A 12,635-nucleotide genomic window follows, 5' to 3' on the forward strand; every position below is an offset into this window, starting at 1 on the left:
ATGGGGAAGGGTAAGGCGAAGGTCGTCCCTCAGGAGAGGAGGGACTTCAAGTCGGAACGATTTAACAACAGTAACAAGCCGAGAAAGGACTATGTAGAGCAGTCCGGATCTACTGGGGTTCAGGCAGTCCATGCTGTGTTCCGAGAACCTCTTCACAAAATCCTGGAGAAGGTGAAGTATGAGCCTTTCTTTCAGTGGCCGAACAAGATGTCTGGCGACCCTTTGAAGCGTAATCAGAACCTGTATTGCGCATACCACCAGGAGCCCGGTCACACTACTGATGATTGCAGGAACCTGAAGAACTATTTAGACCTGCTCGTCCGAGAAGGGAAGCTGAGACATCTGCTGCATCGCTCTAAAGGATGGCAAGAACCATCAAACAATGAAACCAGACAAAGTGCATTGAGGCCACCCATTGGCACAATTAATGTCATTCTCGCCGCTCCTGGGAGGACGGGCTCTGTCCCATTCAGGGTAATGTCAGTGAGCAGTTTCCCGACTAAGCCAGATGACAGGGAACCCAAGAGGACTAGAATGAGTGCCACGCCATTAATCGGGTTCACGGAGGAAGACAAACAAGGAACAATCCAACCCCACGATGATGCCTTGGTCGTGACGCTCAGGATAGGAGGTTATGACGTCAAAAGGGTGTTAGTTGATCAAGGCAGCGCGGTGGAGATAATGTACCCTGATTTGTATAAGGGATTGAACTTGAAGCAGGAAGACCTGATGCCCTACGATTCCCCCCTGGTTAGCTTTGAAGGAAAGGTCGTCATCCCGAGAGGCATGATTAGGTTGCCTGTGCAAACAGACTCAGAGGTGGTAGAAGTGAACTTCATTGTCGTAGATGCCTACTCCCCTTACACAGCCATCGTGGCCCGGCCATGGCTTTATACTCTAGGGGCTGTGTCGTCAACCTTGCACCAAAAGGTGAAATATCCGTCAGGAGGTCAGATCAAAGAGATAATAGGGAACCAGGGAGTTGCTAGGCAATGCATGGTGTCGGCAATCTTGCGGCAACAGGATCGCATAACTTCCACACCGGCCGAGAGCGGCTTATAGCAATTACTGGCTACAGTCCCAACTGCGGGCAGTGGAGGACTAGCCATGGAGGTGAACTGTGAGGAGTTGGAGAAAGTACTTGTCGGATCTGACCGTGAGAGGTTTTTTCAAATTGGCTCGGAATTGCCGCCCCAAGAGAAGTCAGCGCTGACTGCCTTCCTCCGACAGAATTTAGACGTGTTTGCTTGGGACTCCTATGAGGCCCCCGGGGTCGACCCAGATTTCATCTGCCACCGCCTTAATGTGAACCCAGCCGTAACACCTAAGAGGCAAGCTCCTCGACAACCGTCGAAAGAACATACCGACGCCGTGATAGAAGAGGTCGCAAGACTGAAGAAGGCAGGGGCTATCAAAGAGGTCTTCTATCCCGAGTGGTTAGCCAACACGGTGGTGGTAAAGAAGAAGAGCGGAAAATGGCGAGTCTGCGTAGACTTCACCAACCTAAACAAGGCGTGCCCAAAGGATCCCTTCCCTATGCCCCGGATAGACCGGTTGGTAGATTCAACTGTCGGACATCCCAGAATGAGCTTTCTAGACGCTTTTCAGGGCTACCACCAGATACCCTTGGCCGCCGAAGACCAGGAGAAGACTGCTTTTGTCACCCCAGTTGGGAATTATCATTATAAAGTGATACCCTTCGGTCTAAAAAATGCCGGGTCAACCTATCAAAAGATGATGACCAAGATGTTTGAACAGCAGATGGGTAAAAACATTGAAGTGTACATAGACGACATGATGGTTAAAAGTAAGTTGGCTCCCAACCATATTGACGACCTTGGCAACGTTTTTCAAATACTAAGAAAGTACAAACTACGGCTGAACGCAACCAAATGTTCGTTTGGAGTGGGATCTGGAAAATTCTTGGGCTATATGGTGACCCACAGAGGCATTGAGGCTAACCCCGACCAAATAAGAGCCATCCATAACTTGCAGCCTCCTCGGAACACTAAAGAGGTCCAGAAGCTTACTGGGATGATAGCAGCTTTAAACCGTTTTATCTCGCGCTCAGCAGATAGATGCAAGCCATTCTTTCTCCTATTACACAAGTGGAAAGGATTTGAGTGGAATGAAGACTGTGCTGTAGCTTTCCAACAATTAAAGGAGTACCTCGCCCGACCACCAATTATGTCCAGTCCAAATGCCGACGAGGTTCTGTTTGCCTACATTGCAGTAGCCTCGCATGCGGTGAGCTTGGTGCTAATCCGAGAAGACAACGGCACACAGCGACCAGTCTATTACGTTAGTAAATCACTGCAGGAGGCAGAAACACGTTATCTTCCCCACGAGAAGGCCATCTTGGCTGTCGTGCAGGCCACGCAAAAGCTTCCACACTACTTTCAAGTGCACACTATGGTGGTGCTGACACAACTCCCCATAAAATCTGTCCTACGCAGCGCCGATTACACAAGCAGAATTGCAAAGTGGGGAACGATCTTGGGTGCTTTCGATATTAGGTACATGCCTCGTACTGCTGTAAAGGGTCAGGTCCTTGCCAACCTAATAGCAGAGTTTGTGGAGCCCACGCTAGAGGAACAAAACGTGGCGGGACCTCTAGGGGCTGATGAGAAGATGATCAGCACGGTCACCCAGCATGAAAACACCTGGTGGAAAGCGCATGTCGATGATGCAGCGAACCAAAGGGGCTCAGGATTAGGACTTATCCTGTTCTCACCTGAAGGAATAACCATAGAGAAGTCATTGAGACTCGGGTTTTCAGCCACGAATAACGAAGCCGAATATGAGGCGCTATTGGAAGGAATGGGAATGATTCGGAAGTTAGGGGGAAAATCCGTAGACATGTTCTCGGATTCAAGACTTATTGTGGGGCAGATAAATGGGGACATGGAAGCAAAGGACGAAAGAATGCAAGAGTATCTAGTTCGGGTTAAGCACCTGCAGACCCAATTTCATCACTTCCGCCTGACGCACGTACCCAGAAGTGGGAACACTCATGCTGATTCTCTTGCGACGTTGGCTACCTCTTCGGCTCAACCCCTACCTCGAGTCATTCTGGTAGAAGAGGTCCTCCGTCCATCAACAGAAAGGGCCAATGGGATGGGAATACATAACATCAAGGCAGGACCGAGCTGGATGGACCCTATCGTTCTGTACTTAAAGCATGACACCTTGCCAGACGATAAGGTTGAGGCTGGCAAAATCAGGAGAAAGGCTACTCGATTCTGGTTATCGGAGGACTCCAAGTTTTACAGATGCTCGTTTTCGGGGCCGTATTTGCTATGTGTGCACCCAGAGGCTGCAGAACTCATCCTGGAGGAGTTACATGAAGGAATTTGCGGAAGTCACACGGGGGGCAGGTCTCTGTCCCACAGAGCCTTAACGCTGGGTTATTGGTGGCCGAGCATGCATAAGGAAGCCCTGGATTATGTGAAGAAGTGCGACCAATGCCAGAGATTCACTCCGAGCATACACCAGCCCGGTGGAGAGCTAAACCCAATGTCCAGTCCCTGGCCATTTGCACAATGGGGTCTAGATATACTTGGTCCTTTCCATAAGGCAACAGGGAATAGAAGATTTCTTCTCGTCGGCACCGACTACTTCACCAAATGGGTAGAGACTGAGGCGCTGGCAAACATTAGAGACGTCGATGTCAAGAAGTTTCTCTGGAAGAATATAGTCACTAGGTTTGGCACCCCGCACACCCTGGTGTCGGACAACGGGCTCCAGTTTGATAGCAAAGCCTTCAGAAGGTACTGCAGCGAGCTGGGAATTGTTAACCGGTATTCCACGCCAGCTTACCCCCAGAGTAATGGCCAAGCAGAAGCCGTCAACAAGACCATAATGAACGGACTGAAAAAGAGACTAGGTGACGCAAAAGGAAGATGGGTAGAGGAGTTAGCCCATGTCTTATGGACATACCGCACCACGCCTCGTAGGTCCACAGGGGAAACCCCTTTTTCAATGACCTATGGGGCCGAGGCTGTCATTCCACTGGAGGTGAACTTCCCAACCCAGAGGACCACCACCTTTTGTCCCGCTACCAATGACAAATTTCTAGAAAAGAGCCTTGACCTCATCGACGAAAGAAGGGAGGGCGCGATGGTCCACCTAGCTAACTATCAGCAGAAACTCAAGCAAGGTTACGACGCCAAGGTGAAGTCCAGGCCATTGACGCCTGGGGATCTAGTACTGAGGAAAGTCTTGGGCACTGCGAGGAACCCCGCATGGGGAAAGTTCGAACTAAACTGGGAGGGACCGTACCGTATCACTTCCGTAGCTGGCGTAGGAGCCTACTTTTTAGAAGACTTGGATGAACGTGTAGTTCCACGCCCTTGGAATGTAAACAACCTGAAAAGGTACTGTTATTAATGAAAGATGTAATCTTTGGTGCCGTATTGCTATGCAGTTACTTGATTTAAGTGTTAAACAGAACCCAAGTCCTGCCTGGCTCCTCGGACCACAGCCTTGGGGGAAATTAACCACGAAGCAATTCCAACTAAGTGTTAAACAGAACCCAAGTCCTGTCTGACTCCTCGAACCACAGACTTGGTGGAAATTAACCACGAAGCAATTCCAACTAAGTGTTAAACAGAACCCAAGTCCTGCCTGGCTCCTCGGACCACAGACTTAAGGGAAATTAACCACGAAACAATTCCAACTAAGTGTTAAACAGAACCAAAGTCCTGCCTGGCTCCTCGGACCATAGACTTGGGGGAAATTAACCACGAAGCAATTCCAACTAAGTGTTAAACAGAACCCAAGTCCTGTCTGGCTCCTCGGACCACAGACTTGGGGGAAATTAACCACGAAACAATTCCAACTAAGTGTTAAACAGAACCCAAGTCCTGCCTGGCTCCTCGGACCACAGACTTGGGGGAAATTAACCACGAAACAATTCCAACTAAGTGTTAAACAGAACCCAAGTCCTGCCTGGCTCCTCGGACCACAGACTTGGGGGAAATTAACCACGAAGCAATTCCAACTAAGTGTTAAACAGAACCCAAGTCCTACCTGGCTCCTCGGCCACAGACTTGGGAGAAATTAACCACGAAGCAATTCCAACTAAGTGTTAAACAGAACCCAAGTCCTGCCTGGCTCCTCGGCCACAGACTTGGGGGAAATTAACCACGAAACAATTCCAACTAAGTGTTAAACAGAACCCAAGTCCTGCCTGGCTCCTCGGACCAGGGACTTGAAAAAATAAGGTTCGCAGCTAGTGCGCCTAATTATTAACTATCGTTCTATTCACGTATTCATTCACTTACGCTCAGTTATCAACAGTTAGTGAAGAAATAGACATCCATTCATGATAAAAAGAAAGGGGTAGACAATAATATTTGAAAGAAAATAACCTTTGTCATTAAAATCTAAAAGCAGTTCTGTTTACAAACACTGGTGAGGCAAAACAAAACAAAATACAAAAATGAGGCAAATAAATCCTACACTAGTCTCCTAAGAGCCCTGAGCAGGAGTGGGCTGACCATCAGCTGCTTGGGTCACCGGGGCAACCTCCTTGGCCTGTGCGACGATCTCGTTGATGGAAAGGCTGTCCTCAGGTGGCTTGTCCTGCGCGGCCTGCTCATCGCCCCCAGCTTCGAGAATAAAGGAGTCTGTTGGAAGAGGCTCTTTGGAGACATCCTGGTCGGGAATTTCACGTACCTCCTCTAGGAAGAAGATGTTCTCAGCCTTCCTGAGATCAGAATCCGCTGGGATAGCTGCCCGATCCAGGGCTATACCCCAAGACGTGGTGATGTATTCCCTGCAGACGATGGCTACCTCCTTGGCCAGCCTAGCCTCAGTATCATGAACTCCACGCTCATAGGAGGCCGCCACAGCCTTCTCAGCAGCTTCCCTGGCCAGGCGGGCCTCCTCCTTGGTCCTTGCAAGCTCAGCCTTGAGCGTGGAGACCGCCTGCTGCTCCGCCGTAAGTTTCTCCTCAAATTGGCGGAGGTTTATACGCAGTTCATCAGCTTGTTTTTCGGCATTCTTAAGGCCGGCCTCCGCGCTCGCATGAGCCTTCTTCACCTCCTTTATTTCTTTATCCTGGCGCTCAAAATCCTGCTTGAGATCACCAGCAGCCTTCTCGGCGGCATAGCGGGACTGAGCCTCCCTATGCAAGTCCTCGCGAGCCTTCTTGGCCCACTCCTCCGCAACAAAAATCTGTTGAGTTACCTGCGCTCGGAAGTAAATAAAACCCTGTTAAAACATGACAATAATAGGGTGCGCAATATAGGGACGAGATAGAACATTCCACTTACCATGGCCATGTCCCTCTTCAAGGAAATGAAAAGTTCTGGCTGACGAGTCTTTCTGAGCCCCTCCATATCACGAGGCAAGAGAAGAGGTTGCTGCAGGGTCTCGGCCAGGTATGATGCCTGCTCTCGTTGGAATTCCCATAGGATATCATCCCAAGGGATCGGGGCGCCGTCCAATTCGATCCGAGGCGACCATATTCGTTGTTCCCTACGAGTGGCTGCCTCGTCTCGGGTATCAGTGGACCTAGTCCTCTTATCTCGGGGCTCTATCGTTTCCTTACCCTTCTTCTGAGGTCTGGCCTTCTCACGGCCAATCTCTCCCTCCTCCGTTTCTTCTATCTGCCTTTTTCGCCGTAAGTTAGGCATAAGCTGCAGCGGCGCATTCGACGAGGGGGGAGGGAGAGGAGGAGCGGGAGCCTTAGTGGCAGCTTGTTCCTTCGAAACATCCTTAGAGGACTGCCCTTTGCTCCTGTTGGATAGAAGGCCCTTGAGGCCTGTCCTCGGCTTCAAGTCCATTCCTTCTTCTTCAACTTCTTCACTGGTGTCAACTTGTGCGATGACTAGACCAGTATCAAGAGCCCATGAAGCACGGTCTAGATCGGCGTCGAAGTCTGAGAGCTCTACTACCCTGGCTGACACCTCTCCTTCCTTGGGAAAGTGGAACTGGTCTATTTGTTCTTCCAAGGATGAATGCGAAGAACCAGCTTCCTCTTCCGGGATAACCACTGGGGGAAAGGCACGTTGGGGAGGCAGCTGAACAGGAGGTAAGTCTGTTGAAGCGAGGAACCCCGATATGGATACGTCAATACGTGCCAATAGAGGACTGCCAGCCCTTATAGCTTGGCCGGGGTCCACCAAGGATCGAGTGAGAGGAACGTAGTCCAAAATCAGAGGAGCCGACCGTAGTTGTCTGTCCTCACTCACGAAAATCTCAGATCGCAGGAGGAAATTTAGAGTCGGGACGTTGACCAAGCTCAGCCGAGGGGATGTTCGCTCCTTGTCTGCAAAGGCCGTTAAAGGGTTTGTGTTAGTCCGAGGAGGCATGCAACCAAACCAACAGGTTTAAAAAGGAAAAGAAAAAAAGAAAAACAAAAAGGGGGGAGAGCTCGAAACTAAGGTCCTCCCCACGGAATCTAATTCTATGACACCCCACCTGGCTCTCCTGCCCTAGTCGGACAATGAAGGCCGTCATGCCATGGTCCGGAGACGATCAGATGGTCATCCTTCAAGCCTTTGCTGGACTTGGGAAGACAGGATATCAACCTCACTTCGTCAGTCCTGGACTTTAGGTAATATGAGTCGCCGAGCTTATCGCATTCATAAAGATCAATCACGTCGTGCCATGAAAGGCCGAGGTTCATCTGGTCGTTTAAGGCGTCGGCGCACCCCAGGATCCGGAACAGGTTCGCGGTGCATTGGTGTGGGGCCAACCTATGACAACGTAGGTAGTCCCTAGTTATTCTCCCCATTGGAATCGTCATTCCTCCTTCCACGAAGGCTATCATTGGAATTGCGACTTCCCCCGTTCTTCTCTTGAAAAAAATTTCCTCCTGGTGGTAATACTCTAAACCTACCTCCGGTGGAATACGATACTTCGCCCTGAAGCCCGCCATACCGGCCGGAGTGTTTACCATTTTTTCAAGCCTACCCATCCCCTCTAATCCTAGACAACGTGAAGGCAGTCTGTCTAATGAAGAGTAACGAAGGAGAAGCGTGCACTTACGGGTAAGGCGCTCGACGGAATCTTCAAGAGAACGGCGGCGAAGGTAAGAACGCGCTGAAGGAGAAGGCTCTAAGGTGTTCTGAATACTGGAGTGTTCGTCAAAAGCGAGGAAGGAACGCCTTCCAAAACCTTATATACTCAGAGGAAGTTGGACAGACACATTCCCGCCTAGAGCAAATGAAATGTTGTCCACCGTTGATCCGGTCTCCAACCGTTGGATTGAGAAAGCGTAAAACTCCAAAAGCTGCAGTTACTTCCCCCAGGGTCAATAAATGCCTGCAGCATTAATAAGGCACGTAAGGGCACGCCTCCGCACGTGCAAAGCAGGGATCCCCAACAAGCTATCCAGTGGGTATCAAAATCCTACCTTTCCTCCTCGGATCAAGAAGAAAGAGTCGGAATTTTGAGGGGCTATTGTGGGGGTAAAGTTCATCAGTCAACAAAGGGCCTTGGCACCCATGCGGGGCCCAACCATGACAAGAAGTGAGGGCATGGCCAGAGGACTTCCAGCCCAACCCTGTTGGGCCGGGCCGGGCCTGTTTAAGAGGCGTCCGATGAGGAATGCCTCCTCGGACGCATCAAATGGGAATCCAACGCACACCCTTCACATAGTGGGAAATCGTCCCAAATCGAAGGAAAATGCTGGACGCACAGGGGGGCAACCACAACTGCCGCATTAAATGCAAAGAAGCTACTTTTCCAACCGCATTAATGTGGAGGGGACAGGAGAACAGTATTATCTTGGCCAGTGCAACTCACAGAAAAGGAGGATGATGTCCTATGGGACAGGCACTCAAGTAAAGGCCCAGATAATCAACAAGTGTAGGGCCATTATCATTCGAAGGATGCTATATAAGAGAAGAAAACCCCCATGATCAGGGGGAGGAAGGCTGGGGAGTGAAAAGTAAGGAAAAGAGAGAGAGAGAGAAAAAGAGAGAAGTCTGTAAGAAAAGTCTAAGTTGTTGTTCCATGAACTGTTATCCCAGGGGGCTTGATAAAACGTTCCCACGTTTAAATGGTTGCATGGCTTGCTAACAATTACGTGCACTCTGTCTTGACCTAGTTCTTCGACCCACTCTCTATAAATTCATTGTTGAGGGTCTTTTGGGCCAGAATCGCCTGCTCACTGGGCCTGGGCTCCAAAATCCGCCCTTACACGTATCATATCACATACCATATGATACATGAACACTATATATATATATATATATATATGATACAAACCTGGGACATATTCACTTAATAGTTTATTTTTACATGTTAATGCAATAATATTAAAAAATATTAAATAAATGTGTCAATCAGAAATATATTTATAATATCTATCATTAAATTAGTTGAATGTTATGTTTTGGTTGTGTTGTTGGGGTCCATGACTCCTAAAAAATACAAAATAAGAAGAAAAAGAAGAAGAAGAGATGGTGAAGGAAATAATCAAACAATATAATATATATATATATATATATATATATATAAAAAGGGCGTAAAATGTGTACACGCTTTTTTTTTTCATAATGTGTATGCACATTATATGCCTATTTTATTTTATTTAAAAAAAAAACTATATTTTTAGTTGGACTAAACAAGATTTGGCCTAAGCTCATAAATTTACATGTTTATGAATTGGATGATCCACTGATCCACATCAACATGGTGATTTAATACTCTTCATTTGTATCATGTTGTTTTGACGTGTTAGCTCATTGGATCAATGGGTCAAATTCTTACTAACTATTTTGAATGAGTTGAATTTTAGGTTGACTCATTTTTCCTGTGTCAAAAACCCCTTCCATGTTTTCCTTTGGCATTCGTGTTGATTAATAAGTTCAGTTCAAATTTTGAAAAATTATAAAATCGCATAAAATTGATCCAATCTTACTTCTCTAAGTATTTGTAACTTATTTTCTTAGGCCCAACAAACCAATAAAAACAAACTCTCCCAAACAACTAAAATCCTAAACATGAAAAAGTTTGGCATTCCTTTTTCTTCAATTCTATCGTGCTCTTGGACATAAGTGTAAATTGCTTAGCCCGATAAGGGGCATTCTTGCATTCATCTTTGTTCAATTCTATCTTGATCTTGGATATAAGCATAAATTGCTTAGCCCGATAAGGAGAATTCTTGCACTCATCTTTCTTCAATTCTATCTTGATCTTGGACATAAGCATAAATGGCTTAGCCCGATAAGGAGCATTCTTGCACTTATCTTTCTTCAATTCTATCTTGATTTTGGATATATGCGTAAATTGCTTAGTCCGATAAGAATGAATATCATATAGGAATCTTTTTTAGAATTGTTCCTTATGTGAAATAAAAAATAAAGAATTCCAATTTAACTGAACTGGACGAACCATATACAACAATCTTACTAAATAAATTAATTGGATAGTGAGGCAAAAATTTTATTGCCTAGATAGCATTTGTAAGCCGTAAACTATCAAGAAACTTATAATTCAAGAGTATTGCTTGTTCTCATTTATAAAGAGAACCAAGATGCAAATTTCTCTTCCCACAACAATCTAATTGTTTTGCCGAAAACATTTTACAATGAAACATTTTTTGATGTTTGGTGGATGCAACATAAAATTTTCAACTGAAAAAAAAAAAAAAAAAAAAACACCAAAATCAATGCCAACCAATCACTAGATTAACATTTGGACAATTGCCAAAATGAGAGAGAGGGGAGTCACATAGTGACTCTATAAAATGTTTTACAAAATTTTTGTTGGTAAAACGATTTTTATGGTCAATGGGTTTTTTCAATTTGACCAAATTTTATAATGAAACAAACACTATAATATTCTTAAAACTGAGATTTTTTTTTTTTTTTTTAAATATCTTTATTTTAAAATTTAAAATAAGGCAAAAATAAAATAAAATAAAATTTGTGTATGATCTGGAAAAGGACAAAAAAAGTCATTTGCACTGTAAGCTCTCAAGTCAACAAGGTCAAAAAAAAACTTACATAATTTTAGTACAACCGTACTGTACGAGGACTCCTTAAGTACCCTAACTATTAACTAAACCTAGTATTTAAAAGATACATATTTTGTAAATAGTAAACCATCTGCTTAAAAAAAAAAAAAAAAAAAAAAAAAAAAAAAAAAAAAAAAAACTATAATCAAATGCAAAAAATAAATCAATAAACTAAACAACTAATTTTAAGAAATTCTTTCTCCAATTCAAAAATTCAAATATAATTCTTTCCTTCTCTTCTAATTTTTTTTTTTTTTTTGTACAGAAGCCTCAAAATTATTTTCCTTCGAAAATATAACAAGACAAAATAAAATTTAAAAGAAAAAAAAAGAAAGAAACAAAAGTTGTTTCTTTCAGTTTTGCCTACTATTCCTAAATCCAATTTTTCTTTTTCTTTTTTCAAAGGTCAAAACCAAAAACGCTCCGTTTTAATTAACTCCCGAGCAACGCCGCCATGTAATTCTTGATTTCAATCTTGATCATGTCTTGCATCACTGCCAACAACTCTGCTGAAACAAGATCACTATTCTTCTTCAAAGGCGGTGGTGATTTATTATTATTATTATCATTATCATCAAAGACTCGCAGAGTCGGCGCCGAGTCACAACTAGTTAACTCGGTTTGCGACTCAGTAGTAGTTGTAGTAGTACTAGTCCCTGGCAGACCTAGAGTTAACAGAGTAGACGGCTCATTGTTTTTGTTGATGTTGATGTTGATATTGTTCTGACTCGGTGGTGGTGGTGGTGGTGACTCGTCCTGATGGGAAGGCATAATAAAGATCGCGCTAGTTCTCGCTACAGGTCGAGTCACTTGCTCGGTAGAGATCGCCGGGTGACCCGAATCGCTCACATCGGATCCGGAAGGACTACTAGGACTGCAACACAGACCCGAGCCCGAATCCGGATTCGATTTCTTCCGCGGCCGATTCAGTGACTCGTCGGCGGTGGTCGTTGTGGTGGTGGTGGTGTCGTCGCTCATCGACGAGAACTTCCGCTTTAGCGTGGAGTTCCAGTGGTTCTTGATCGCGTTGTCCGTACGGCCATTGAGGAGTCTAGCTATGGTGGCCCACTTGTTACCGTACTTAGCGTGAGCCTGAACGATGAGGTTGTCCTCCTCCGCCGAGAAAGCGCGGTGCTCCACCTCTGGCGACAGCTGATTACACCACCGCAGCCGGCAGGACTTCCCGGACCGACCGGAAATGGCCTTGCTTATCACCGACCAGTTACGAGCACCGTGCTTCTGCACCAATTTCCTCAACATCTCATCCTCCTCGGGGCTCCACGGCCCCTTGACCCGATCCAAATCTCTCTGCGTCGCTTCCATCACAAAAAACCCTAACCCTAATTCACAAAAATAAATTTTGATTTTGAGACTCTGAGAGAGAGAGAGAGAGAGAGAGAGAAGAGACTGAGAATTTTGATTTTTAGAGAGAGAGAGAATTTGATTTGTTATTGAAAAGAGAGAGAGGGGAATAGAGGTATATAAAGGGAGGGGGTTAGGTAACTGATAGAGCCGGTTAACTGAGACAGGTAATAGGCGTTATTGAAACCGGTACTAATGCGTAACCGGTTGAATGATGAGTATACAGCTGTTTTAAACTACCACGCGGCGTTTGCCACGTAAGCAGGTGGATTTGAGAGAATCCTCTAACGAAATTATC

The 12,635-nt window shown here is 45.8% G+C and overlaps 2 protein-coding genes across 2 annotated transcripts; one reads left to right on the forward strand and one right to left on the reverse strand.

The window, feature by feature from the left end:
• On the forward strand, positions 1-1,062 carry LOC115966749. Its single transcript, XM_031085916.1, has one exon. The coding sequence runs from the start codon at positions 1-3 to the stop codon at positions 1,060-1,062; it is 1,062 nt and encodes a 353-aa protein (XP_030941776.1).
• A 10,178-nt stretch (positions 1,063-11,240) lies between these two features.
• On the reverse strand, positions 11,241-12,406 carry LOC115968660 (transcription factor MYB44-like). Its single transcript, XM_031088118.1, has one exon. It carries the CDS (start codon positions 12,296-12,298, stop codon positions 11,408-11,410), a length of 891 nt encoding a protein of 296 aa, XP_030943978.1. The 5' UTR covers positions 12,299-12,406; the 3' UTR covers positions 11,241-11,407.
• Between the last annotated feature and the right edge of the window lie 229 nt (positions 12,407-12,635).

Source organism: Quercus lobata, chromosome 11, assembly GCF_001633185.2.
Source record: "Quercus lobata isolate SW786 chromosome 11, ValleyOak3.0 Primary Assembly, whole genome shotgun sequence".
NCBI classification, from domain to species: Eukaryota; Viridiplantae; Streptophyta; class Magnoliopsida; order Fagales; family Fagaceae; genus Quercus; species Quercus lobata.